The sequence below is a fragment of the Heterodontus francisci genome, chromosome 3 (genome assembly GCF_036365525.1).
Source record: "Heterodontus francisci isolate sHetFra1 chromosome 3, sHetFra1.hap1, whole genome shotgun sequence".
Lineage (NCBI taxonomy): Eukaryota > Metazoa > Chordata > Chondrichthyes > Heterodontiformes > Heterodontidae > Heterodontus > Heterodontus francisci.
This window is the reverse complement of record NC_090373.1, coordinates 209314969-209342617: the sequence shown is the minus strand read 5'-3', so window position 1 is coordinate 209342617 and position 27649 is coordinate 209314969. Positions and strand designations below refer to the sequence as shown.

Below are 27649 nucleotides of genomic sequence, written 5' to 3'. Positions count from 1 at the left end.
TTGTCTTGGTTGGACAGGCGAGACTTGTATCTGCTGGAGTTTAGAAGAGTAAGATGCGACTTGATTGAAACATAAGATTCTGAAGGGTCTTGACGATGGGGAAAAGGATGTTTCCTCTTGTGGGAGAATCTAGACTGTTTAAAAATAAAGGGTTATCTATTTAAGAGATGAGAAATTTTTTCTGAGGGTCCTGAGTCTTTGGAATTTCCTTCCGCAAAAGGCAGTGGAAGCAGAATCTTTGAATATTTTTAAGACAGAGGTAGATAGATTCTTGATAAGGATGGGGGTAGGTCGGCATGTACAGTTGAGATTACAATCAGATCAACCATGATCTAGTTGAATGGCAAAGCAGGCTTCAGGGGCTGTGTGGTCTTCTCCTAATTTGTATGTATTTGTTCAATGTGTCCCCTAATCCTTGCACCATTTGTTAATGTGAACAGTTTTTCCTTATCTAACTAACTTATCTAAGCCCATCATAATCTTGTGCACCTCTATCAAATCTCCCCTCAATCTTCTTTGGTCTAAGGATAACAAACCCAGCTTTTCCAACTTAACCTTGCACTAAAATCCTCCATCCCTAGAACCATTCTGGTAAATCTCTGTACCCGCTGTAGGAGTCTCGCATTCTTCCTGAAGTGTGGTGACGAGAACTGAATGACACAGAGGTGGTTGATTAGCAAAGGTAAAGATGGATGAGGAGGGATAATGTACAAGTCGTTTCAATGCTGCATAGGAACAGAAACCTGACTGGTGATTGAAAAATGGGTTGTGGGAAAGGTGGGCATGGCTTTAGGCAGCAAGATACTTGGGAAGAAAGGAAGTGGAGTTGTCTGAAAATCTGGCAGAACCAGTGGTCTGTTCTTCATGGGAGATACTAACCTAGGGCAGGAACTAAAAGCCTTTATTTTCTCCCCACTTTCAGCTTTTCCTGCAATGCAGGTCCAGCAATGCAGGTCCATAGCTGTCTCAGCAAAGGTATGCAGATATTTTTCATGAGTCTAAGCAGTGAAGGATAGCAGATTTTTGTAAGTACATTAGCTTGGGTTTGAACTTGGGACTCAGCCTTGACAAACCCCCTGAAAATAAGAGTAAAATTACTTTTCTTCCATCCCAGCTCCACCACCCCTTTGCTAAGTGGGAAAGCTTCTCCTGGTGGCCCAGTCACTATCCCTCAAACATATTTTGGGGTCATTTATTTTACTGCTGTTTTTTGGAACCTTGTGGCTGCCAATTTTCATACATTTCCCTGCATTGGTCACACACTTCATTGGCTATAAAAGTTGTGAAAGGTATCATATGAATATAATTTTTTCCTGGTCTGTATACCTTAGTGTACAGAAATTTACTGGACTTAATGATCTTTCTGAATGTGCTCAGAATTTACAACCCTTATTGTAAATCTTTATTTCAGCCAAAAAAATATAAAAAGTAATTTCACTTTGTATTTGTACAATGCATGTTTTCACAATATAACAATACTGTTATACAAGCAATTACAAGAAAAACAAAATTCCTGATACCCACCCAACATTTCCCCAAACACATCTCCATCAAAACAAAGTTATTTACAGTAATTTCCTCAGTTTCAAACACACACAACTCCTAGGCACTACAATTTCATTCAGAAAAGCTCAGTGCCTGTGTGTTTTGGGACAAAAGCTGAGACTATTCAGTGTAACTACAATGGGTGATGAAGAACAGCCACATTTCTCATATTGATGATGAGGCAGTGTATTTGGCTGCATTCTGTACACATTCTTCTGTCAAGTATGGCAGAACGTGCTACCTGGATCACAACTCTTACTTTTCAATACAATTGCACAGGACCAAATACTACCTCCTGCTTATTTATTAAAACCACAAAGGCTGTAGCCACTTTCCAACTGCAGGCCTCATTTAGTTAATGCACACCTCCATTTTGACTTTGTCTACAAGGCCTCAATGAATTGCACACCTTCCTATCACATCAATTTGTTGTTATATTAGTGATAAACTACTTTAAATAGATCTGGGTCTAAGGAATTCTGGTTGAGCTGCGCTTTTACTGTAACCTGGGTAGGTAGACACTGGATTCCTTCATGATTGTAGGTAGAGCTTTAAAGGTTACACAGTGATCGGCCTCAACTGATCAGGCTGCAACAGAGCTCAAACCTCCAATGTCAAACTCAGGAGTGTTTTATACAGAATACCGGGATAAACTCACCTCTGGGAGGACTGCACTGTGTGGAGCTGGGGCAGAGGGAAGAGGAAAATCTGATTCCTTGTAACTAAAATATTTACTACACCAAACTCAATACAATTGGCTCATGTAGACTATTGGCTCACGTAGACATATGAAAAATGAAATTGTACAGATTTCTGAAAGAATGATGCCACCATCACACAGAAGAGACCCTCAGCAGTACAGTGAATGTTGCACTGTAAATGGATTAAGTCAAAGACACTCAGATCCATGTGAAATACTGTAATTCTGCTTAACATTAAAATATTTTTATATGTATAAAATATCTTCACAATAAAGCTACATTTATAATCAAGAATACATCAAAATGTCCTCCAGTAAAATTGAAAGTTGATTTTTAGGATAACAATTCAGAGTTTATATCAAAAATAAATTTGATAACACGTACAGTCTATAGACAGGAGTATGCCTGCTGTTAGTCTAAGATAATGGACTAACAGCAGCTCTTGCACTCACTGTAGGTTAAGGCTAGGGTGATTGATTCAGGAGATTTCTCCACATTTATAAATGGCAGCTTTTCTTCAGGTTAGGCACCAAACTATTAATAATGAATTATACAGCTCACTGCATGAAGAACACAGGTCCGATTTAAACTAGCTGCTGGTGTAACTACTTGCTGCCAAGAGCTGGAAGAACCCATCAGAAGCATCACAATCACACCAAGCTGTAAAAGTGGTTGAGCTGAGCCAGACTGGACTGCCCTGCATTCATGGACCATAACATCCTCAGACCAAAAGCTAGTTTATTCCTGTCCCTTGATTGTAAAATGCTTTTCAATTCCATTAACCTGCATCATTCTAAGGCTTACCCCAGTGGAAAACTGCAATTCAGAAGAGAGCTGCCTCCAAACAAGGACAGGTTACAACAGGCGAGTGAATGTGAGTTCAGAGTTCACATCGATTAGGTTTTGTATTACTGGTAGAACTCATTTGCAGGCAGGGACTGGATAATGAACATCAATTCTACAAAATAACTGCCTGCACTCTAGGCAAGTTGCGATATCATAGGGTGCTCAGCCCACCCTCCAGCTCCTGCCACTTTCTGAATTACTGTCATACTATTCATCCATTACGTTATCCCAAAAATCAAAGCACTTCCAATTCCGATTGGTGGACTATAGTCCAAGTAGAAAAGTTCAGATTTTAAAACAATTTTTGTGAAAAACCAATGTAAACAGCTTTTATATTTTCAGTGTGATTGATCCTTTTTAGAGCTAGAAATTAGGACAAAACAAAACAATGCTGTCGTCAGAGAAATCAAGCTATGGGGGCCCCTCTCTGAAAAATGCTTATTAAGTACAGGTTCACAGCTACTGTCTGGCAACACACAGCAAATCCCTCCCCACTCCAATAAAGCGGGCAAGCTAAATAATAAAACAGACTTTTCAAACAGATATCATCTAACAGGCACAAAACTTCAGCCCTTTCAATACTTAAAGAATCCAACATAAAGATAACAACAATCCTGAAGAAAACTTTACTCCTGAGTATTGTAAATGAAGCTTCGGTGTAGGTGGTCCATGTTGCTGTGGCACGGACTGGTAAAACAAGGGCACATCTCAATTTTCTACAGCTAGGGCAGAAGCATCAGGATCAACCCTGGGGCTGTACCCAGAGTACACACGCACTCACAAAGGAACACTGTGAAATAGGGGAAGAAAATAAGCACTTTTCTGCACGAACAGTGTTTATGAGGAAGTTGAATATAGGAGAAGAATTAGTCTATCCAAGAGTTTCCAGCACTGAAAGAGCGAATGCTGATGTTAATAAACCACTGCCTCATTAATGGCACTGAAAACTTTAAAAATCTTACAATATCCGTTAGCACAATTTGCCTTTTTCGTTGCAGTGAGTCTGTGTTCAAGATAAATAACCAGCCTTGCTGTATAATCCCTCACATTATGTCACTCATGCAAAATAGCAACATGACTCAAACCTGGAGAACAGCCAGAATGCAACAAGTCAACAGCAAGGCATTCAAAAAAATCTAGAGGTGGCTAAATGCAGTTGGATCCTTGTTCGAATGGCATCTTGCACAGTATGGCTTTATTATAACATGAAAAGTTCAGCAAAAGAACAAAATATTATAAACACAGAATGTAAACCCTACAGTACGCACACAAAATAGGAACTCCAGTCTAGAAATACTGCTTCTTTAAAATAAGACTCATCCTACAGAGCTTAGGTTTGCAAGTAATACCAGGCAGACTGCAATTATTCAGCACTCCCAGTGGGGGACCTGCTTTAAGTATTATTTTGAAGGGAGGAGAGATAAGAGGGGGAAGAAAGAATAGTTTAGCAAGAAACCCTTTGTGCTGAACTTGGACTGTACACAATCAACTAATGTGAATATCAGGATTCAGTTAGTTGAGTGGGCAGATAAAGAGGGATGAAGAGTTTGGGGGGGGGGGGGGGGGGGGGGGGGGGAATAACTGAAATGGCTACCAGAACATTCAAGTACAGCCAGTCAGATCATAATTCTTTATTTCCCTACCCTGACCTTCCAAAAAAATTAGGATGAATGGATTACCAGTTGCAGCAACTGGCCATAGTATCAAAAACAAATGAGAAAAAGATGGGAAATAGCAATTACTGGGATTAATGGTCATTGTACTTTTTTTTTTAAATGGGTGAGAGTGAATGTGAAATGTTTTACCAACTAGCCCATAATTGTGACAATGTGAAGGAAAAGGAGATGAGAGTATAACAGTCATCATGCAGAACCTGCCTTTGACTGATATATAGGGAGAAACAAAAGACACAGAAAATAATGAAGATTCCTTTTCTTTAAAACAGCAGATACATGAAAATGTGAGAGACGTCATAAACCGCCATGAGGAGTGTCAGTGAATGATTTTATGACCACCTTAAAAGCACAGGTCCAGATAAACACAAGTGTCACAATACAATCTGCTCCGATTTCATGAATACCTGAGGTAAGTGAACCCTTCTGTGAAGTGAGTAATATACCAAATCTTTAAATGATTTACCATGTTTACAGTTCACAGTCATTGCAGGAGTTGAACAGTAACACCAGTACAAAATATGTTGTCTCTCAGGCTCTCCTGTCCCATTATGTTTTAAAGCACAAAATTTTGCTATAGGGAATGATTACAAATATGTTTCAAATTGGCCAAAAAAAAAAAGAAGCTGTTTTTAAAGGATCTGATTGGTCTTTCTGCCCACAGAAAGTTTACCTCCTTTGTCCTGCTAAAAATACATGGCTCATTTTAAACTATGAATGAAATGAACTTTTTTTTTTAAAAAGGGCAGGAACAGGGTAGGAACAAAAAATATATAAATACTTTTTAAAAACAGCAAGCCCCATGATTAATACATCATCTTGTGTTTTCTTTAAAACATGTTTAACAATAATATGCAGAGGCTTTGCGATCTGACGGTTGGAACAGACTTGCTCAGTAAATGTAGGGGAAGATTCGGTAACGGACCTGCTGGCAGTACTTGTTCCAAACCACACCATATTTCATTTTGCACTGATGTTCATCCCTGGCCTCACGATGAACGAGCAGGCAAGTGAAGTAAATTATGTAGAAATACGGAAGGATGTGATTGAACCCTGTGGAAAGAGCAAGAATGGCAGTTTTTTTTTTTACAAATGGAGTTACAAATTGAGATCTCTTGCCCCTTCTCAGATCCCCCTTATTAAAGACCTTGCTTCTGCGTGATTGTATGTATTTCTGTATAGAGCCTCCAACATTGCTACTCGGTTTGTGCTAACCACGTGACATCGCAGACCAGATATTCTCAACCCATTTCTGGTCTCTGTAACAGTTCCTTAACCACTGCTAATCCTTCACCCCAGGCATTTCACTCACTGTGCACAGTTTCTGCTCCCTACTGCTCAAAATCTGCTCTTCTCCCCCTCTCTATCCCATTGACCCAGCAAGGCCTGTGTCTGCCATTCCTTCCTAATAATGTGTCCTGTGCCTCAGATTCAGAAATCCCCCTCTGCTCACTACTTAAGTCACAGAAGCAAGCAGCACTAAATAGCTCCCATCACATTTGTTAAATAATCAGTAATGTACTTTGGCACAATAGTGCAGAGTGATTTAGATAAGAGTTATACTCCAAGCAAAAAGCTCCAATCTTTGGCTTTTGCAGATTCTTGGTAAGGTTTTACTGTGTGCATTGAATTCGAGTGGGACAACTAAAATCCCTGTATGACCTTAGATTAATAACAAACAAATGCAAAGATTGCGCCCAATTCACATTTCCTGAAATGTGTAGTGATGCAGTACATCCAAATAGCATGGGGAACCATATATTGTCAGCGCAAAGACCCCCACTCCCAAAAGTACAGCTACTGCTAAACACTCTGAGGGTTTAAGACATCAGCTTATGCTGAAGGCAGCAAAATTGGAGTCTGTCAGCCATTGCCATCTCTCCATTTTCCTATTGTCAGGTTGAATTACGCTGGCACAGGTATAGATCATCTACTCACCAAGGATTGACTGTAGGGTCACAGGAACCCAGAGAGAAAGCTACTAGTTGAAGAAGTTACTGCAAAAAAAATGGAATCAAGCATTGTTTTCCTTTTGAAGTCCTTTTTGTAGGGGCTGACTGAACAGTCTGTAGCTGTTAACTCCACACTGTGCAAACCTTTCTTGGTGCCTTGCCACCCTGCTCCTATCCGAGTGGAAATGGTGATCTCATGTAATCCTCTTTCCAATAAATATTTCTCCTCCCATTCCCCCTCAGAATTTTTAACCATTTGTCCACAGTGTAGCAGTTGACAGCAAGACTGAATTTTGCACTCTCCTCCCAGAATGAGGATACTCTTGTATAATCTTCTGAACAAAGATCCTTCAATGCTTTTCTCTGGTCTCCTTTCCAAAAGGTAGATGAATGAAGCTCCGTCAGTCTTTACAATCAACATTGCTAATTTTTCATGAGTTGCTCTCCATGGTATGGTAAGGCATCTCAAGAACCAACATGTTTCACAAAGTATCTGACATTCTACTTGACTAAAGCTTAAACCTTCAGTCCCATTCCTAATCAGGGATTGAGGAATTTTAAAAATGCAATAGGAAGAGTAGACAATACGATGCCCACATCCCATGAACGAATGAAAAAAAACATGGCTGGTCTTGGGCTTCAACTCCACTTTCCCTCCTTCTCCCCATATCCCCGATTCCCTGAAAAACCAAAAATCTATCTCAGCCTTAAATATATTCAGCTGAGCAGATTTAGCAAAAGTGGACTGGAAACAGCTACTTGAAAGTAAATCAGTGTCAGAACAGTGGGAGGCATTCATAGGGGAGATTCAAGGGGTTCCCACAAAGAAAAAGGGTGAGGCGGCCAAATCTACAGCCCCATGGATATCAAGGAGCTTACAAGGTAAGATAAAGCAGAAAAGGAAAGCTTATGTCCAACACAGAGAACTCAATACTACAGAAAGCAGAGAGTATAGAAAGTGGAAGGATGAAATCAAAAGGAAATTAGGAAAGCAAAGAGAGGGGATGAAAGAATAATGGCAAGCAAAATCAAGGTGAACCCAAAGATGTTTTATCAATACATTAAGAGTAATAGGATAACTGAGAAGAGAGTAGGGCCTATAAAAGACCAAAAAGGTAACCTATGTGTAGGGGCAGAAGATGTTGGCCATTGCTTTTAATGAATACTTTGCGTCTGTCTTCACAAAAGAGGGGGACGATGCAGATATTGTAGTTAAGAAAGAGGGGTGTGAAGTATTGGATGTGATAAACATAGGGAAAGAGGAAGTATTAATGGGATTGGCATTCTTGAAAGTTGATAAATCACCAGGACCAGATGAAATGTACCCCAGGCTGTCAAAAGAAGCAAGAGAGGAAATAGCAGAGGGTCTGACCATCATTTTCCGGTCCTGACTGGATACAGATGTGGTGCCAGAGGATTGGAGAACTGCTAACATTGTATCTCTGTTTAAAAAGTGAGCAAGGGAAAGACCAATAATTACAGGACAGTCAGTCTAACCTCAATAGTGGTCAAATTATTGGAATCTATTCTGAGAGACAGGATAAACTGTCAGTTAGAAAGGCACAGACTGTATTGGGAGGAGTGACCACCACACAGTCCTTGTGGAGACGAAGTCCCACCTTCACATTGAGGATACCATCCATCGTGTTGTGTGGCATTACCACCGTGCTAAATGGGATAGATTTCGAACAGATCTAGCAATGCAAAACTGGGCATCCATGAGGCGCTGTGGGCCATCAGCAACAGCAGAACTGTACTCCACCACAATCTGTAACCTCATGGCCTGGCATATCCCCCACTCTACCATTACCATCAAGCCAGGAGACCAACCCTGGTTCAATGAAGATTGCAGGAGGGCATGCCAGGAGCAGCGCCAGGCATACCTCAAAATGAGGCGTCAACCTGGTGAAGCTACAACACAGGACTATCTGCACGCCAAACTGCATAAGCAGCATGCGATAGACAGAGCTAAGCGATCACATAACCAACAGATCAGATCGAAGCTCTGCAGTCCTGCCACATCCAGCCGTGAATGCTGGTGGACAATTAAACAACTAACTGGAGGAGGTGGCTCCACAAATATCCCATCCTCAATGATGGGGGAGCCCAGCACATCAGTGCGAAAGTTAAGGCTGAAGCATTTGCAACAATCTTCAGCCAGAAATGCCGAGTTTATGATCCATCTCGGCCTCCTCCTGAAGTCCCCAGCATCACAGATGCCAGACTTGAGCCAATTCGATTCACTCCGCGTGATATCAAGAAACGACTGAAGGCACTGGACACTGCAAAAGCTATGGGCCCTGACAATATTCTGGCAATAGCACTGAAGACCTGTGCTCCAGAACTTGCTGCGCCCCGAGCCAAGCTGTTCCAATACAGCGACAACACTAGCATCTACCCTGCAATGTGGAAAATTGCCCAGGTATGTCCTGTACACAAAAAGCAGGACAAGTCCAACCCGGCCAATTACCGCCCCATCAGCCTACTCTCAATCATCAGTAAAGTGATGGAAGGTGTCATCAACAGTGCCATCAAGCAGCACTTGCTCAGCAAAAACCTGCTCAGTGACGCTCAGTTTGGGTTCCACCAGGGCTACTCAGCTCCTGACCTCATCACAGCCTTGGTTCAAACATGGACAAAAGAGCTGAACTCAAGAGGTGAGAGGAGGGTGACTGCCCTTGACATCAAGGCAGCATTTGACCGAGTATGGCATCAAGGAGCCCTAGCAAAACTGAGGTCAATGGGAATCAGGGGGAAAACCCTCCGCTGGCTGGAGTCATACCTAGCGCAAAGGAAGATGGTTGTGGTTGTTGGAGGTCAATCATCTGAGCTCCAGGACATCACTGCAGGAGTTACTCAGGGTAGTGTCCTAGGCCCAACCATTTTCAGCTGCTTCATCAATGACCTTCCTTCAATCATCAGGTCAGAAGTGGGGATGTTTGCGGATGATTGCACAATGTTCAGCACCATTCGTGACTCCTCAGATACTGAAGCAGTCAGTGTAGAAATGCAGCAAGACCTGGACAATATCCAGGCTTGGGCTGATAAGTGCCAGGCAATGACCATCTCCAACACGAGAGAATCTAACCATCTCCCCTTGACATTCAACAGCATTACCATCGCTGAATCCCCTACTATCAACATCCTAGGGGTTACCATTGACCAGAAACTGAACTGGAGTAGCCATATAAATATTGTGGTTACAAGAGCAGGTCAGAGGCTAGGAATCCTGAGGCGAGTAACTCATCTCCTGACTCTACAAGACACAAGTCAGGAGTGTGATGGAATACTCTCCACTTGCCTGGATGGGTGCAGCTCCAACACTCAAGAAGCTCGACACCATCCAGGTTTGATTGGCACCCCATCTACAAACATTCACTCCCTCCACCACCGACGCACAGTCGCAGCAGTGTGTACCATCTACAAGATGCACTGCAGCAATGCACCAAGGCTGCTTAGACAGCACCTTCCAAACCTGCGACTTCTACCAACTAGAAGGACAAGGGCAGCAAATACATGGGAACACCACCACCTGCAAGTTCCCCTCCAAGTCACACACCATCCTGACTTGGAACTATATCGCCATTCCTTCACTATCGCTGGGTCAAAATCCTGGAACTCCCTTCCTAACAGCACTGTGGGTATACCTACCCCAAATGGACTGCAGCGGTTCAAGAAGGCAGCTCACCACCACCTTCTCAAGGGTAATAAATGCTGGCCTGGCCAGCGTCGCCCAAATCCCATGAAAGAATTAAAAAAAAAAATCAATCAAGGATAGTCAGCATGGATTTGTTAAGGGAAGATCTTGTTTGATCAACTTGATCGAATTTTTTAAAGAAGTAACAAGGAAGATAGATGAGGGTAGTGCAGTTGATGTGGTCTACATGGATTTTAACAAGCCTTTTGACAAGGTCCCACATGGCAGACTGGTTAAAAAAAAATCCATGGGATCCAGGGAAATGCAGCAAGGTGGACACAAAATTGGCTCAGTGGCAGGAAACAAAGGGTAATTGTTGACGGGTGTTTTAGCGACTGGAGGGCCATTTCCAGTGGTGTTCTGCAGGGCTCAGTACTGGGTCCCCTGCTTTTTGTGGTATATATTAACGATTTGGACGTAAAAGTAGGGGGCACGAACAAGAAGTTTGCAGATGACACAAAGATTGGCCTTGTGGTAGATAGTGAGGAGGATAGCTGTGGGCCGCAGAAAGATATTCATGGTTTGGTCAGATGGGCAGAAAAGTGGCAAATGGAATTCAACCTGGAGAAGTGTGAGATGATACATTTGGGGAGGTCAAACAAGGCAAAGGAATACACGATTAATGGAAAAATACTGAGAAATGTAGAGAAAGTGAGGGACCTTGGAGTGAATGTCCACAGATCCCTGAAAGTAGCAGGACAGGTCACTAAGGTGGTTAAGAAGGCATATGGAATCCTTTATTAGCCGAGGTATAGAATACAAGAGCAGGGAGGTTTATGCTGGAACTTTATAATTTGTTGGTTAGGCCACAACTTGAGTACTGTGTGCAGTTCTGGTCACCTCATTACAGAAAGGATATAATTGCATTAGAGAGGAGACAGAGGAGATTTACGAGGATGTTGCCAGGACTTGAAAAATACAGCTATGAGGAAAGTTTTGATAGGCTGGGGCTGTTTTCCTTGGAACAGAGAAGGCTGGGGGAAGACCTGATTGAAATGTACAAAATTTTGAGGGGCCTGGATAGAGTAGAGGTGAAGGGTCTATTCACCTTAGCAGAGAGGTCAGTGACAAGGGGGCACAGATTTAAAGTGATTGGTAGAAAAATTAGAGGGGAGTTGAGGAAAACCTTTTTCACCCAGAGGGTGGTGGGCATCTGGAACTCACTGCCTGAAAGGATAGTTGAGGCAGAAACCCTCAACTCATTCAAAGGAGTCTGGATATGTACCTCAGGTGCCGTAATCTGCAGGGCTACGGACCAAATGCTAGAAGGTGGGATTAGAATAGGTGGAGCGCTTTCCAGCCAACACAGACACGATGGGCCAAGTGGCCTCTTTCTGTGCCTTAAACTTTCCATGATTCTATGATTCAATCCTCTGGTGTAGGGAATTCCAAAGATTCACAAGCCTTTGAGTGAAGAATTTTAGGAACAGAGAAAGGCCACTTGGCTGACCAACCTCTCCATTTGGTTGATCGACATTATTGAACAAAGTCCTGTAACATGCCCCTTGATGCAGCAATTTCCTACTTACCACAGGGCAGAGACCAAGCCAAAGCCATGATGAGGTCACCCAGGTAGTTTGGGTGACGGACAAATCCCCACCATCCAGAAACAATCAAACTCTTCCCTGTTGCTGTGGGAATAGTTTTTAAATCTGTAGAAAGAAAATGTTATTTGTAACTTTACACAAAGGACCCCATTTGTACACAGGACCATATTATTCCACAGATGCAATAACACCATTTCAGAGTGTACAATACAAGAATAAGAAACATGGGTGAAAGATAAAAATGCAGTTTCACATTAATAGTTCCCACATTAGGAAGATGGTGGGTGATAGGCAGGGGGGGCAGGAAGAGTAGGGATGGGCTGCTCTTTAATCTCCCAATGGCTGTTTGGAGAACAGTAGTAGCAGCAGAAATCCTGGAAGTTACCTGTTGCTCACTGACTGGGCCAGTTACATGATACAAATGTGTTGGGTTTGCTCCCTCTCATTGCTGAAAGTACCTCACAAGAGGTTATGTAACTAACTGCTGGAGCTGACTGATGTTTTCTACAGAAATGAAGTTTTAAGCAAGAAGCTCAGAAGTGGTGAACTCATTGACTGTTTTCTGCAAAACTATCCATGGGAAATCACACAGAAATAATCCAAAAGTAGACTATGACTTTAGGTATGTTGCATATTTGGTACAAAGACTTGTTAAAATATAAGAGAGTACAATATTTTTCTGTCACAAATAATCAATCCTTTGATTTCCAATGACCTATAGTAAAGGAATTATCTGCCTATCTTCCTGAAACACGCACACGCTCATGCTTATGTGAGCCACGGTACTTACGTGCCAGTTTGGGGTCATGAGGGTTCCTTCTGAAAGCATTCTTCTGTGAGTTGGCTCCCCGGAATATGATGTAACCGACAGCTGTAACACAAACACCATGAGCCATGCAAAGTTTGACAGTTGGAACATGACTGATTACACAGTGGTAATGTAGCACTGTATTCAGCATACAGCCGAGAGAGAGAGCGAGAGCGAGAGAGAGAGCGAGAGAGCGAGAGAGCGAGAGAGAGCGAGAGAGCGAGAGAGAGCGAGAGAGCGAGAGAGCGAGCGAGCGCGAGAGAGAGCGAGCGCGAGAGAGAGCGAGCGAGCGAGAGCGAGAGAGAGAGAGAGCGAGAGAGAGCGAGAGAGAGCGAGAGCGAGCGAGAGCGAGAGCGAGAGAGCGAGAGAGAGCGAGAGAGCGAGCGAGCGCGAGAGAGAGCGAGCGAGCGAGAGCGAGAGAGAGAGAGAGCGAGAGAGAGCGAGAGAGAGAGAGAGCGAGAGAGAGCGAGAGAGAGAGAGAGCGAGAGAGAGCGAGAGAGAGCGAGAGAGAGCGAGAGAGAGCGAGAGAGAGCGAGAGCGAGAGCGAGAGAGAGCGAGAGCGAGAGAGAGCGAGAGCGAGAGAGAGCGAGAGAGAGAGAGAGCGAGAGCGAGAGAGAGCGAGAGCGAGAGAGAGCGAGAGCGAGAGAGAGCGAGAGCGAGAGAGAGCGAGAGCGAGAGAGAGCGAGAGCGAGAGAGAGCGAGAGCGAGAGAGAGCGAGAGCGAGAGAGAGCGAGAGCGAGAGAGAGCGAGAGCGAGAGAGAGCGAGAGCGAGAGAGAGCGAGAGCGAGAGAGAGCGAGAGCGAGAGTGAGAGCCAGCGAGAGAGAGCGAGAGCGAGAGTGAGAGCCAGCGAGAGTGAGAGCCAGCGAGAGTGAGAGCCAGCGAGAGTGAGAGCCAGCGAGAGTGAGAGCCAGCGAGAGTGAGAGCCAGCGAGAGTGAGAGCCAGCGAGAGTGAGAGCCAGCGAGAGTGAGAGCCAGCGAGAGTGAGAGCCAGCGAGAGTGAGAGCCAGCGAGAGTGAGAGCCAGCGAGAGTGAGAGCCAGCGAGAGTGAGAGCCAGCGAGAGTGAGAGCCAGCGAGAGAGAGCACTGATGCTAAAGTTCATTAAATGCACTTACTGTTGAGAGCAATGATTGCCAGAGCCATTGGCCAGCTTAGTTCATTCGGGTGGTTAACCAGGTAGAAAGCCTGTAGACTGTATGCGAACGGTACCCAGACTAGATCTCCAAATGCCAGCATGTATCCAAATCCATCATGCACAATATCCATAGTGGTCAGAATTGCTGCCTGTGTTCAAACATCAAGAAGAGCAAAGAAGTGAGAATGGGGAACTCTGTTCTGGAGAAGATTCAAACCTGCGATCTGCGGAGGAGCAGTGAAGAAATTATTAATACTCATCATTTACCATCTGCATTCGTCTTTCCAGCCATAAAAATACTGCGGTTACAAGGGCAGGTCAGAGACTGGGAATTCTGTGGCGAGTAACTCACCTCCCGACTCCCCAGTGCCTTTCCACCATCTATAAAAGGTACAAGTCAGGAGTGTGATGGAATACTCTCCACTTGCCTGGATAGCTGCAGCTCCAACAACACTCAAGCAGCTCAACACCATCCACGACAAAGCAACCGCTTGATTGGAACCCCATTCACCACCTTCAACATTCACTCCTTCCACCACCGATGCACAGTGGCAGCAGTGTGTACCATCTACAAGATGCACTACAGCAATACCAAGGCCCCTTCAACAGCACGTTCCAAACCCACCTAGAAGGATAAGGGCAACAGATACATGGGAACACCACCACCTGCAAGTTCCCCTCCAAGTCACACACCATCCCGACCTGGAACTATATCGCCGTTCCTTCACTGTTGCTGGGTGAAAATCCTGGAACACCCTTCCTAACAGCACCGTGGTTGTACCTACAGAAGCAGTTCAAGAAGGCAGCTCACCACCACCTTCTTAAGGGCAATTAGGGATGGGCAATAAATGCTGGCCATGCCAGTAGTGCACACATCCAATGAAAGAATAAAAAAGGGAACAATTTGGTGGTGTTAATAGCTTGGTGAACAGTGTTTGGTGAGCGAATAATGCATGCAAGGATCCTGAGAGGTGTTCCCCTGACAACTTCGTTGGTTAGGTTGTTGAACCATACAAATTAAAGTTTCCAGATTTCATCCTCTGGTTGTTGCTGTTATCTGATCTTAGCCGTGATTAGGGCATTAGTGAACCAGAAGGATTTTTATGACAATTGATGATGGTGCCCCATGGCACCATTACTGATACTAGCTTCATATTCCATTTTTTTTAAACTAATGAATTGAATTTAAATTCCACCACTTGCCATGGTGGGATTTGAATGTGTCCCCCCCAGGGCATTAGCCTGGGCCTCTGGATTACTAGTTCAATGACATTTCCACTATGTCACCGACGACTCCTTCTGACTGCATTGACTTCTTGCTGATTGCAATCAGTCTCTGGTACCTTAGTCCTGCAATCAAAATTCATATAATCAGCCCCAACAGTGAACACCAGCTTCACAACTGAACTTGGTTCTGTCCAAGCACGCTGTCCACACATGCACACTTCCAGCTAAGGTGGTTGGGACGATGATCAGGAAGTGGAACTCTGCCTGTCTTTCTCCTCCCAAGCCAAACCAACTGAGGCAATTGTTGTCTATTGCCACCCTTCAAAAGGTGCAGCAGAAAGTCAGCTTTTTCAAAAGTTAATGGTATTAATGGGTCAGGAATACCTCATTCCACAGTGCATCCAGCACGTAGAGAAGCTGGAAACCGTTTACCAGTATCATCGCCAACGAGGGCACGTCACGGCCCTGCACTTCCATCTCAGCAAACAGCAATCCCAAGTTAATGACAAACTGCAAGATTTAAAAAATAAATTTCACTGGAAAATACTCAAAGAGAACAGCCATCACACATCCTCACCAAGAAACTCTGCACAGTGAAACACATCGTCTACTTTTTGAGGACAGTTATGGAACAATTTTAATTTTTAGAGGATTGTGAAGTATACCTCTTCTACCTGAAGGACAGACACTCCTTTGAAGTGAATACATGAGATCCAAGATACTTCCCATCATGGCAGAACATGGATGACTGGCTGCCCCCCTTGGCCACAGGAAAAAGCCTGTGATAGACCAATCTATGAGGTGTGGAGAGTGGTATAACAAGCAAAGGATATCATAACCACTTAAAAAATCTGCAACAGTTCAGGAGGATCCAGCTTTTTGCAACCTGACCAAGCAAAGTTGCATCTTGGGAGCTGTCACTTCACCTCGTTCAAACAAAGCCACAATATTGAATCTTTTGTCTTGCCCATTATATTGGGTGGATTACAGGTGCACGACACATGATTAATCCTCCCAAACTGACAACTGCATTGTTGCTCCAAAATCAAAGCAATATGGTTACAATTTCCTTGCCTTTTTCTGAACGAAATTCTCCAAGGCTTCTAGTTTGACTTTTTAAATTTTGAGACCTGAATATTACAAAGTAAATATAAACAAGCTTTTACTGGTGCTGAACATGAACCCAATCCACAGTAGCAGCTGAAATTCCAGTCTGAGCTGTCACTGGTGTCATAAGACCATGCAATCTTGGCAAACACTTTGATTAAATAGTGATCAGGACCACACCACACCACCCAACACATGGACACACATACACACCTCCTTTCAGCTGTGGGAAAGCTATAGAAAACAAGACAATAGATGGTAACAGGGTGATGTGTACAAAGTGGTAGGAAACTACGGGAGCAGCAGAGAACCAAAAAGTCCTGCAAATGTTATTTGGTATTCAAAAATGCTACCCTATAGCTTATAGTTCTAGTCAGTAGATACTTCAAACTCACCCAGCCCATCAAGCCTGGACGTAGCTCACAAAAGTACTTCAGATCAAAGTTTCTGATACGAGGGTTCAGTTCACGCCCAATAAAGAAGTCATAAACAAAACTACCTGCAAAGCAATATAGACATTAAAGTTGTTGCAAAGTGTGCTTCATTTATATAGTAACTAAATCTGGTGTTCATTTCATTACAATGGCAACCTTCCATCTCTTCCAGGCATAAATTTGTTTCTGAACTCTTCAGTGTGTGTGTGTGTATCAGTCAGTATTTAATTATAGGGGGCAATGGAGTGGTGTGCACTGAAACAACACAAGCGCAGAGCACCAAATGTAGCTTGGAACCTTGCTAATTGAGGCAGTATTGAGCATAAACAGCAGTACCATCCTACATTCAAGTGGGCAGTGGGAGGGAGGAAGGAAGAAAGGTTTACACATGAATGGTCCTCAGCACCTCTCAATGCCAGTCTTGAAGCAGGCTGTCCTGCAGCCAGCATGTTGATGTTCCATTACATCATGCCTCACTAAACATTTATGGAATGTAGATAAGGGGTAGTGTACAAAACCTAAACCACTTGGACACAACTGTATTTTCATAGAACTTATGGATTCAAGGTTAACTGGTGGAAACATTCCCAGGCTACTTATCTCTAAGATCTTATTTTGACTGAATAGTGATACCTAGATGGATGAGATACAGACTAAATCTATTCAGACTAGGAATAAAGAGGTTTTGGAGGCTGTGATTCTGATAAGAAATGAGGCACGATAACCTTAGGGTTATAGCTTTGGAATAAGCTCTGGAATTCTCTCCCTAAACCTCTCCACGTCTCTCTCCTCCTTTAAGATGCTACATAAAATTCTTTGACCAGGTTATTGGTCACCTGTCCTCATATCTCTTTATGTGACTCAACGTCAAATGGATAATGCTCCTGTGGGACATTTAATATGCCGCCTTTAGCACAGTAAATGTTATTTGCTGTTGTTATAATATGGGGAAAAATTGAAAGAAATGTAGAAAGTATAGAAAGGAAGCAAGAAGGGATATTTGGATGGCTAACCTTTATAAAGCTCTGGTTAGGCTCCAACAGGAGTATTGCGTCCAGTTTTGCTCAGGAAGGATGTAAGGGTCCTTGAGAGGGTGCAGAGGATATTTACCAGAATGGTTCCAGGGATGGGGGATTTTAGTTACAAGGTTAGTTTGGAAAAGCTGGATTTGTTCCCCTTAGAACAAAAGGAGATTGTGGGGAGATTTAATAGATATGTACAAGATTATGACAGGCTTAGATAAGTTAGACAAGGAAAAACCATCCCCATTAACAAATGGTACAAGGACTGGGGGACATCGATGAAGGTTTTGAGCAAAAGATGCAGGGGGAATATAAGGATGCACTTTTTTTTTTTTAAACACAGCGGGTGGTAATTATCTGGAACTCGCTGCCTACAAGGGTGGTGGAAGCGGAGACAAATCACTGATTCAAGAGGAAGTTGGATGGTCACCTGAGAGAAATAGACTTGCAGGGATACGGGGATTGAGTCAGGGAGTGGGACTGACAGCGTAGCTCTGTGGAGAGCCAGCATGGACTTAATGGACCGGATGGCCTCCTTCTTTACCGTAAATGACTATGACTCTAAAGTGATGACTGACCATCAATATGAAGGGGAAAAAGCAACTTTTATAATGTGGAGAACTAAAAGGATAGTCAAAGAAGAGATTGGTCCACACAGAAATGAGGCAGCCATCTTGTACTACAGTGAGGAAATATCAGAGATAAACAAGTATTTTGCCTTATGTTTTAGAAGAAGCTGGAAGTTGGAGAAAAAAAACACTACTGCAGATAAATAGTCAGAAGGCATAAGCTCACCAGACCTTGGTGATATGGACCCTTATCTATTCTGCTAGTTACACCCTCAAAAAACACCAACAGGTTTGTTAAACATGATTTCCCTTTTGACTCTGCCCAATCCCACCATTATTTTCTAAGTGTCCTGTTATCACATCTTTTATTATAGATTCCAGCATTTTCCCCAATGACTGATGTTAGGCTAACAGGTCTGTAGTTCCCTGTTTTCTCTCTCCCTCCTTTCTTAAAATAGTGGGGTTACATTTGCTATCTACCAATCTTCAGGAACCATTCCACAGACTAAAGAATTTTGAAAGATGATCACCAATGCACCTACCCCTATAGCCACCTCTTTCAATATTCTGGGATGCAGATCATCAGGTCAAATGGATTTATCTACTTTAAGCCCCATTAATTTCTCTAGCACTTTAAAAAAAAAACTGATTAATATCTTGCAATTCCTCGTTTACACTAGTCCCTTGATTCTTTTCCTCCATGAAGGCAGACATGAAGTATTTAGTGTCTCTGCCATTTTCTTATTCCGCACTATCCATTCTCCTGACTGTAATGGTCCCATACTTGTTTTTGCTAATCTCTTCCTTTTTACATACCTATAGAAGAGCAAAAGGAAGCTAAATATCTTAAATATCATGATTCTTTAAAATAGAAGAAAGGAAATTTCTAAGGATGCAAGTCAATTGGTTTTACAGCCAATTAATTACTTTTGAAGTGCCAGATTGTGCACAGAAAAACCTCACTTGGAGCATTAAAATTAACCAGTTAACCTGCTTTGGTCATTTTAGTGAGTGATGAACACTTGGAAAACTCCCTGCTCTTCTTCAGAAAGGTGCCAAAGGATCATCTATGTCCACTTGAACAGTTAGTTGAGCATCAGATTAACATTTCATCCAGAAGGAGGAACCTTTAACCATGCAGACCTCTCTCAGTACTGCACTGAAGTAGCATTTGCATCATCTTCAGCCAGATGTGTTGAATGGACGATCCATCCCGGCCTCCATCTGAGGTCCCCAGCATTGAAAATGCCAGTCTTCAGCCAATCCTATTCACTCAAAGTGAAAGGGGAAAAGTTTAGGGGGGATATGCGTGGAAATTTCTTTACGCAGAGGGTGGTGGGTGCATGGAACACTGCCAGCGGAGGTGGTAGACGCGGGCACGATAGCGTCTTTTAAGATGTATCTAGACAGATACATGAATGGGCAGGAAGTAAAGAGATACAGACCCTTAGAAAATAGGCGACAGGTTTAGATAGAGGATTTGGATCGGCGTAGGCTTGGAGGGCCAAAGGGCCTGTTCCTGTGCTGTAATTTTCTTTGTTCCATGTAATATCATTCCAGCAATAGTAGTGAAGACTTGTGCTCCAAGCTTCAACATTCACTCCCTTCACCACCGATGCACAATGACAGCAGTGTGTACCATCTACAAGATGCACTGCAGCAACTCACCAAGACTCCTTCGACAGCACCTTCCAAACCTGCGACCTCTATCACCTAGAAGGACAAAGGCAGCAGATGCATGGGAACACACCTCACCGCGCCACCCCCCCCCACCCCCACTTCCACAAGCTCCCCTCTAAACCACACACCATCCTGACTTGGAACTATATTGCCATTTCTTCACTGCGACTGGGTCAAAATTCTGGAACTCCCTTCCTAACAGCACTGTGGGTGTACGTACACCCCAAGGACTGCAGCGGTCCAAGGCAGCAGCTCACCACCATCTTCTCAAGGGCAATTAGGGATGAGCAATAAATGCTGGCCTAGCCAACGATGTCCACATCTCATGAACCAAAAAAAAGCCTAGATTATATACTTATGCCCTGAAGTAGGGCATAAACCCAAAACTTTCTGACTCAGAGGCAAGAATAACATGACTGAGCTAAAATGACATTTAATAATCTTTAATGGTGGGAATGCAGGTAGAAAAAGACCAAAACAAATTGGCAAATGGGATTTTAAGCATTCAGTATTATAGGAAGGTCATGATGATGAATCTGTGCAAGTTTGGTTAAGTCAGAGGTGGAGTATTATGTATAGTCCTGGGCACTCCAAGTACACAAATTATTAAAAGCCAGCAAACAGGTACAAAAAGACTAATGAAAAAGACTATTGGAACAATGGCCATTGTTTCAAGATGGCTTGAATACAAAGGGGCAGAAGATATATTTCAGTATAGATTTACGAGTATAGGTTGCTTACTGGTTTGAGTATAGAAGATTCGGGGTGACATTGTTATAACCCTGTAGTTTTTTTCTCGGGAAAGGCTGGAAAGGGAGCAGTACTGCTTTAAGGCAGCTAGCTCCAAAGACTGAGTCAAAGAGTGCATTCTCATTGCCCAGGATACAACCATTCAGGACCAGAGATTTAGAGATACATTACTACAATTTAATTTTGAACTGGCTTATATTAGAAACAGACGGTTCTAACTTGGAGAAACAGACAGACAGCTGTGTGTTAGCACCTGAAAGGAGTGCTCTCAGACCATTCAAACTGAAGGAAGAGAATTTAGTCTTTATTTATTATTCTCTCAAAATTCTAAAAAGTCAAGCCAAAACAGAGATCTGTGATAATTTAAACTGACAGAAGGGAAGTTAGACTGTGAAAATCTTTTATCCCTCAAAAATTCTAAAGCCAAATTGATTCATTAAAAAGTGTTTGCGAGTTGTTAATTCTTGAAATTTAATCGCTGGAGAAGGAAGGCATCACTTACTGCTGAATTAGACGACGGACTGTTCTACTGTTGAAGAACCTTTTCTCCCCCCATCGGACAGCTGTGAGGACTTCAAGCAACCTTGGACTGTTCCACACTGGCAGGAGCGTAAAACTGCAAGGACTCTAATTTTTTCTATTTTAAATGTTGTTTATATCTTAGTAGTGTTTAAGAATTTAGTTTTTCTAATTAAACAGTTAATTTGTTGATTTAAAGACACCTGGTTTGATTGGCCTCATTCGGGGGTTAATAGATGGTACAATTTGGCTGGGTCTTTCTTTAATTTAGAAAGTTTAAAATGATATGTTAGGCAATCTATGGAGGGGCGGGATTGAATTAACAGTGCATTTCTCCCACCACAATTAATCTTATATTTTGATTGGGGGCTTTGACTGGAGCGGTCAGTGTTTAAAACGTGAAAAAGATTTGATAGATCAAATAGGGAGAAACTATTTCCCCTGCTGAGGGAGCAGTGAAAATGGGTCATAATCTTAAAATTAGAGCGAGGCCATTCAGGAGAGAATTCAGGAAGCACTTTTTCCACACAAAGGGTAGTGGATATCTGGAACTCGCTTTCCTAAAAGACTGTGGATGCTAGGACAATTGAAGCTTTCATGGGCATGATGGAAAAACTATTTCCCCTTGTGGGGAATCCAGAACAAGAGGGCATAATCTTGAAACTAGAACCAGGCCATTTAGGAGCAAATGAAGAAACACTTTCTCTATACAGAGGGTTATTATAATATTGAATGATTTACTGTTAGTGGCTATTGAGGCAGAAACTCATAGCAGTTATAAGCAGAAAATGCTGGAAATACTCAGCAGGTCATGCAGCATCTGCAGAGAGAGAAACAGAGTTAACATTTCAGGTCATTGACCTTATGTCAGAACTCAGTTGCTCAACAGATGCTGCCAGTCCTGTTGAATATTCCCAGCATTTGCAGTATTTTGCTTTTGTACCACTTAAAAGGGAGCTGGCTAAATATCTGAAAATAAAGATATAAAAAGAATAACGGGGAAAGGCAAGGAAATGGAATTAGAGTAGCTGCCCCTAACCTCTGTTCACTTAGTTAACAGCCACTTACCAGAATTTCCTCCTGGAGCCAGCTCATCTGCAGGAACACGCCAGGAGCGCACATACAGGTAAATACTCAGCACGAGGGAGAAGACCATTGCAGAGATTGCGAGCTGCAGCAGGTTACTGTAGATGTAGCCCAGGTTCACCTCATAGTACAGGGCAGCTCCTAACGCAGTAGTACATAGCAGAAATGCATAGAATGCTAGAAGGGAAAATGAAGGTAATAAATAGTAGGAAGGAAAGAAAATTATACTTGTCATATTAACATTGGTTACTACCCTATGGGATATTCCATACCACGTTAATGTTGGGTCTCGCTCAGACAGAAGGCAGACACTACCCTAATGAGTTGTGAAGAAAGGACACTTCTGAAACATGAATCTTTTTAAAAAATAAATTTAGTTAATCTTCTGGGTATTTCCATTAGTTTTCTCGCTATCAGATTTTTAATACACATAGCTGTTCTTTCTTTCTCTATTTTCCTAATAGGACTGTCTCAGTCTTGTTCCTCCTCCAAATTTCCATGTTAACAATTGCAAAGTGTTGACCGAGCATAAGATTCTGACTGGTTGCAGAACCATTGTATTTGTTGGAAGACATTGGAACCAACCTCTTGGCAACAGACTGTACAAGTTCAAGAAATTGAGGATGTACTGACCTAGCACATTGTAGAGGAAAGGAGTTTTGAACAGAATTTTAATGTAAACTAGTCAACTGGAGTGGTTTAAACGCGTTTGTTACAAACAAATGACGTACTGTTATTGCACAGAAACACCAACTGTAATTTTCATAGACAGATCACTCTCTGATTTACAAATCCATGGCTCAAAACTGAGTGCAGATTGCAAGCAGAATGTGGAGATAAAAGTTTGATGAGTGGTGAGTTTAAGTGTCAATATCTTTCTAATAATCTGGTCTGCAGTTAGCATTTAACTGGGAATTACCCTCGAGATAAAGTAGGGTTAAGTAAAGCAAGTTTCTTCCAGTCTTAGGCAGGGATTAACAGGCTCTACTGCAGAGTAGCTGATTAGTTAAGTAGCTGATTAGTCCAATCTGGTTGCTGCAGTTTCAAAAAGTATAAATGCAGAGGTCTGGGTGCAGCCAGCAAACGGTGTGCAGATTGCAAGCAGAGTGTGGAGATACGAGTTCAGTGAATGGCGAGTCCGGTGAAGGGAGGACGAGGTGCTCCTTTTATCTACTTTTTTGCCCTCCAGTATTTGGTTCTTGCATTGGTGCAGTGGAAAGAGCTGGTTGGTGAGTAACTGGTAAGCTATTATACTTATAACAGTCTGTAAAGTTAAGTAAGGTATGGCAGGGCAGCTTGGCCGAGTGGAAAGTACAGTCTGTGGCATGTGGGAAGTCATGGATGCACCATATGTCGAGACAAACACATCTGCAGGAAGTGTCACTGGCTGCACAAGCTTCAGCTCTGGGTTTCAAAAAATAGAGCAGCGGCTGGAGTCGCTGTGGTGCATCCGTGAGGCAGAGTACTACATGGATAGCACATTTAGGGAGGTGGTCACGCCACAGGTTAGGAGCATGCAGGCATGTAGAAAATGGGTCAGGCAGTTTAAGAGAATCAGGCAGGTAGTACAGGAGACCCGAGATGATCTGAGACCCTATGGCACCATAGTGGCTCAACTGCACAGGAGGGGAGGAAGAAGAGTGGAAGAGCAGTAGTGATAGGGGATTCATTAAGAAGAATAGTACAGCACAGGAACAGGCCATTCGGCCCTCCAAGCCTGTGCCGATCTGGATGCCTGCCTAAACTAACACCTTCTGCACTTCCGGGGCCCATATCCCTCTATTCCCATCCTATTCATGTATTTGTCAAGATGCCTCAAACGTCTCTATGGTACCTGCTTCCACCACCTCCCCCGGCAACAAGTTCCAGGCACTCACCACCCTCTGTGTAAAGAACTTGCCTTGCACATCCCCTCTAAACTTTGCCCCTCTCACCTTAAACCTATGTCCCCTAGTAACTGATTCTTCCACCCTGGGAAAAAGCTTCTGACTATCCACTCTGTCCATGCCACTTATAACTTTGTAAACCTCTATCATGTCACCCCTCCACCTCCGTCGTTCCAGTGAAAACAATCCGAGTTTATCCAACCTCTCATAGCTAATGCCCTCCAGACCAGGCAACATCCTGGTAAACCTCTTCTGTACCCTCTCCAAAGCCTCCACATCCTTCTGGTAGTGTGGCGACCAGAATTGCACGCAATATTCTAAGTGTGGCCTAACTAAAGTTCTGTACAGATGCAGCATAACTTGCCAATTTTTATACTGTATGCCCTGACTGAAGGAAAGCATGCCGTATGCCTTCTTGACTACCTTATCCACCCGCGTTGCCACTTTCAGTGACCTGTGGACCTGTATGCCCAGATCTCTCTGCCTGTCAATACTCCTAAGGGTTCTGCCATTTACTGTATACTTCCCACCTGCACTAATTCTTCCAAAATGCATTACCTCACATTTGTCTGGATTAAACTCCATCTGCCATTTCTCCACCCAAGTCTCCAACCGATCTATATCCTGCTGTATCCTCTGACAATCCTCATCATTATCCGCAACTCCACCAACCTTTGTGTCGTCCGCAAACTTACTAATCAGACCAGCTACATTTTCCTCCAAATCATTTATATATACTACAAACAGCAAAGGTCCCAGCACTGATCCCTGCAGAACACCACTAGTGACATCCCTCCATTCAGAAAAGCACCCTTCCACTGTTACCCTCTGTCTTCTATGACTGAGCCAGTTCTGTATCCATCTTGCCAGCTCCCCTCTGATCCCATGTGACTTCACCTTTTGTACCAGTCTGCCATGAGGGACCTTGTCAAAGGCTTTACTGAAGTCCATATAGATAACATCCACTGCCCTTCCTTCATCAATCATCTTTGTCACTTCCTCAAAAAACTCAATCAAATTAGTGAGACACAACCTCCCCTTCACAAAACCATGCTGCCTCTTGCTAATAAGTCCATTTGTTTCCAAATGGGAGTAAATCTTGTCCCGAAGAACCCTCTCTAATAATTTCCCTACCACTGATGTAAGGCTCACCGGCCTATAATTTCCTGGATTATCCTTGCTACCCTTCTTAAACAAAGGAACAACATTGACTATTCTCCTGTCCCCTGGGACCTCACCTGTAGCCAATGAGGATGCAAAGAGTTCTGTCAAGGCCCCAGCAATTTCTTCCCTTGCCTCCCTCAGTATCCTGGGGTAGATCCCATCAGGCCCTGGGGACTTATCTACCTTAATGCTTTGCAAGACACCCAACACCTCCTCCTTTTTGGTAATAAGATGACGGAGACTATCTAAACTCCCTTCCCTAGGCTCATCATCCACCAAGTCCTTCTCCTTGGTGAATACTGATGCAAAGTACTCATTTAGTAGTTCGCCCATTTCCTCTGGCTCCACACATAGATTCCCTTCTCTGGTCCTGGATTCTAATCAACTGACGTTTGAAAGACTCCCACATGTCAGATGTTGAATTACCCTCAAATAGCCGCCCCCAATCTAAATTCTTCAGTTCCTGCCTGATATTGTTATAATTAACCTTCCCCCAATTTAGCACCTTCACCCGAGGACTACTCTTATCCTTATCCACAAGTACCTTAAAACCTATGGAATTATGGTCACTGTTCCCGAAATGCTCCCCTACTGAAACTTCGACCACCTGGCCGGGCTCATTCCCCAATACCAGGTCCAGTACGGTCCCATCCCTAGTTGGACTATCTACGTATTGTTTCAAGTAGCCCTCCTGGATGCTCCTTACAAATTCTGCCCCATCGAAGCCTCTAGCACTAAGTGAGTCCCAGTCAATATAGGGGAAGTTAAAATCACCCACCACTACAACCCTGTTACCTTTTACATCTTTCCAAAATCTGTCTACATATCTGCTCCTCTACCTCCCGCTAGCTGTTGGGAGGCCTATAGTAAACCCCCAACATCGTGACTGCACCCTTCCTATTCCTGAGCTCCACCCATATTGCCTCGCTGCACGACCCCTCCGAGGTGTCCTCCCGCAGTACAGCTGTGATATCCTCCTTAACCAGTAATGCAACTCCCCCACCCCTTTTACATCCCCCTCTATCCCGCCTGAAGCTTCTAAATCCTGGAACATTTAGCTGCCAATCCTGTCCTTCCCTCAACCAAGTCTCTAATAGCAACAACATCATAGTTTCAAGTACTAATCCAAGCTCTAAGTTCATTAGTTAGGGGAACAGACAGGCATTTCTGTGGCTGTAGAAGTGACTCCAGGATGGTGTGTAGCCTCCCTGGTGCCAGGGCCAAGTATGTCATAGAATTACTACAGGACATTCTTCTGTGGGAGGGTGAACAGCCAGAGGTCGTGGTCCACGTTGACACCAGTGACATATGTAGGAAGGGGGATGAGGTCCTGAAAGCAGATTTTAGGGAGCTTGGAAGGAGATTAAAAAGCAGGACTTCAAAAAACAGTAATCTCAGGATTACTCCACTGTCACGTGCGAGTGAGCATAGGAATAGGAGAATTGTGCGAATGAACACGTGGCTGGAGAACTGGTGTTGGAGGGAGGGCATCAGATTTCTGAGGCATTGGGCCCAGTTCTGGGTCAGGTGGGACTTGTACAAGATAGAAAGGTTGCATCTTAGCAAGACTGCAGGGAGATTTGCTAGTGCTGTTGGGAGGATTTAAACTTGATTGGCAGGGGGATGGGAACCAGAGAGGGAGCTCAGATTGGAGGGAGGCAAAACTGGTAACTGGTCACGGGTGTGGGAACCAGGAGCAAATATCAGAGAGGAATACTAAGGTGCACAGAATACTGGGGGAGATAGATAGCACTACAGTAGGGAATAGTAAGTTATTAGGTGAGGTCAGACCGACCCAGCACCAAGAAGAATAGGGACTTTGATGAAAACAAGGAAATTCAAGTTCTGCTAAAAATAAAAAGGTCAGCTCATCAGCTTACCTGACTCAGCCAGTCAGCCAAGAGAAAAAGACAGCTTACTGTCAAGCATGCAGCACCAGTCAATGTAAACGGAGGAACATACAAAATGACTGGTGGATTGCACTTGCGGAAAAAAACTCAACTGTATGCGGATACTGGTGACATAAGTAGTTCCTATGAAGCATTAAAATCTGTCTATGGACCAGCATAGGAAACTCAAAACCCTCTGAGGAGCGCCGATGGCAAGATCCTACACACTGACAAGGAGTCAGTCCTGGATCGCTGGTCGGAGCACTTTGAAAGTCTCTTCAGCGCCAAGTGCACAGTGCATGATCCTGCCATCAACCGCATCCAACAACAGTCTGTCAAAGAACAATTGGAGGAAACTGTGACCATCAACCAGATGAAGAACAACAAAGCCCCCGGAGCTGATCCCCTCTCAT

At 43.5% G+C, this 27649-nt stretch overlaps 1 protein-coding gene across 2 annotated transcripts in view; it reads right to left on the bottom strand.

Moving 5' to 3' along the window:
* Positions 1 to 4654: 4654 nt before the first annotated feature.
* lbr (lamin B receptor) overlaps positions 4655 to 27649 on the bottom strand; it is a 105050-nt gene continuing 82055 nt past the window's right edge. For both annotated transcript variants that reach the window (XM_068028262.1, XM_068028266.1), the window contains exons 8-14: positions 22280 to 22474; positions 16633 to 16736; positions 15515 to 15640; positions 13884 to 14052; positions 12752 to 12832; positions 11944 to 12066; positions 4655 to 5818 (exon numbers count right to left, since the gene is read on the bottom strand). In XM_068028262.1, the coding sequence (XP_067884363.1) occupies positions 5658 to 5818; positions 11944 to 12066; positions 12752 to 12832; positions 13884 to 14052; positions 15515 to 15640; positions 16633 to 16736; positions 22280 to 22474 (959 nt within the window). In that variant the 3' untranslated portion in view covers positions 4655 to 5657. The remainder of the gene's footprint in view (positions 5819 to 11943; positions 12067 to 12751; positions 12833 to 13883; positions 14053 to 15514; positions 15641 to 16632; positions 16737 to 22279; positions 22475 to 27649) is intronic.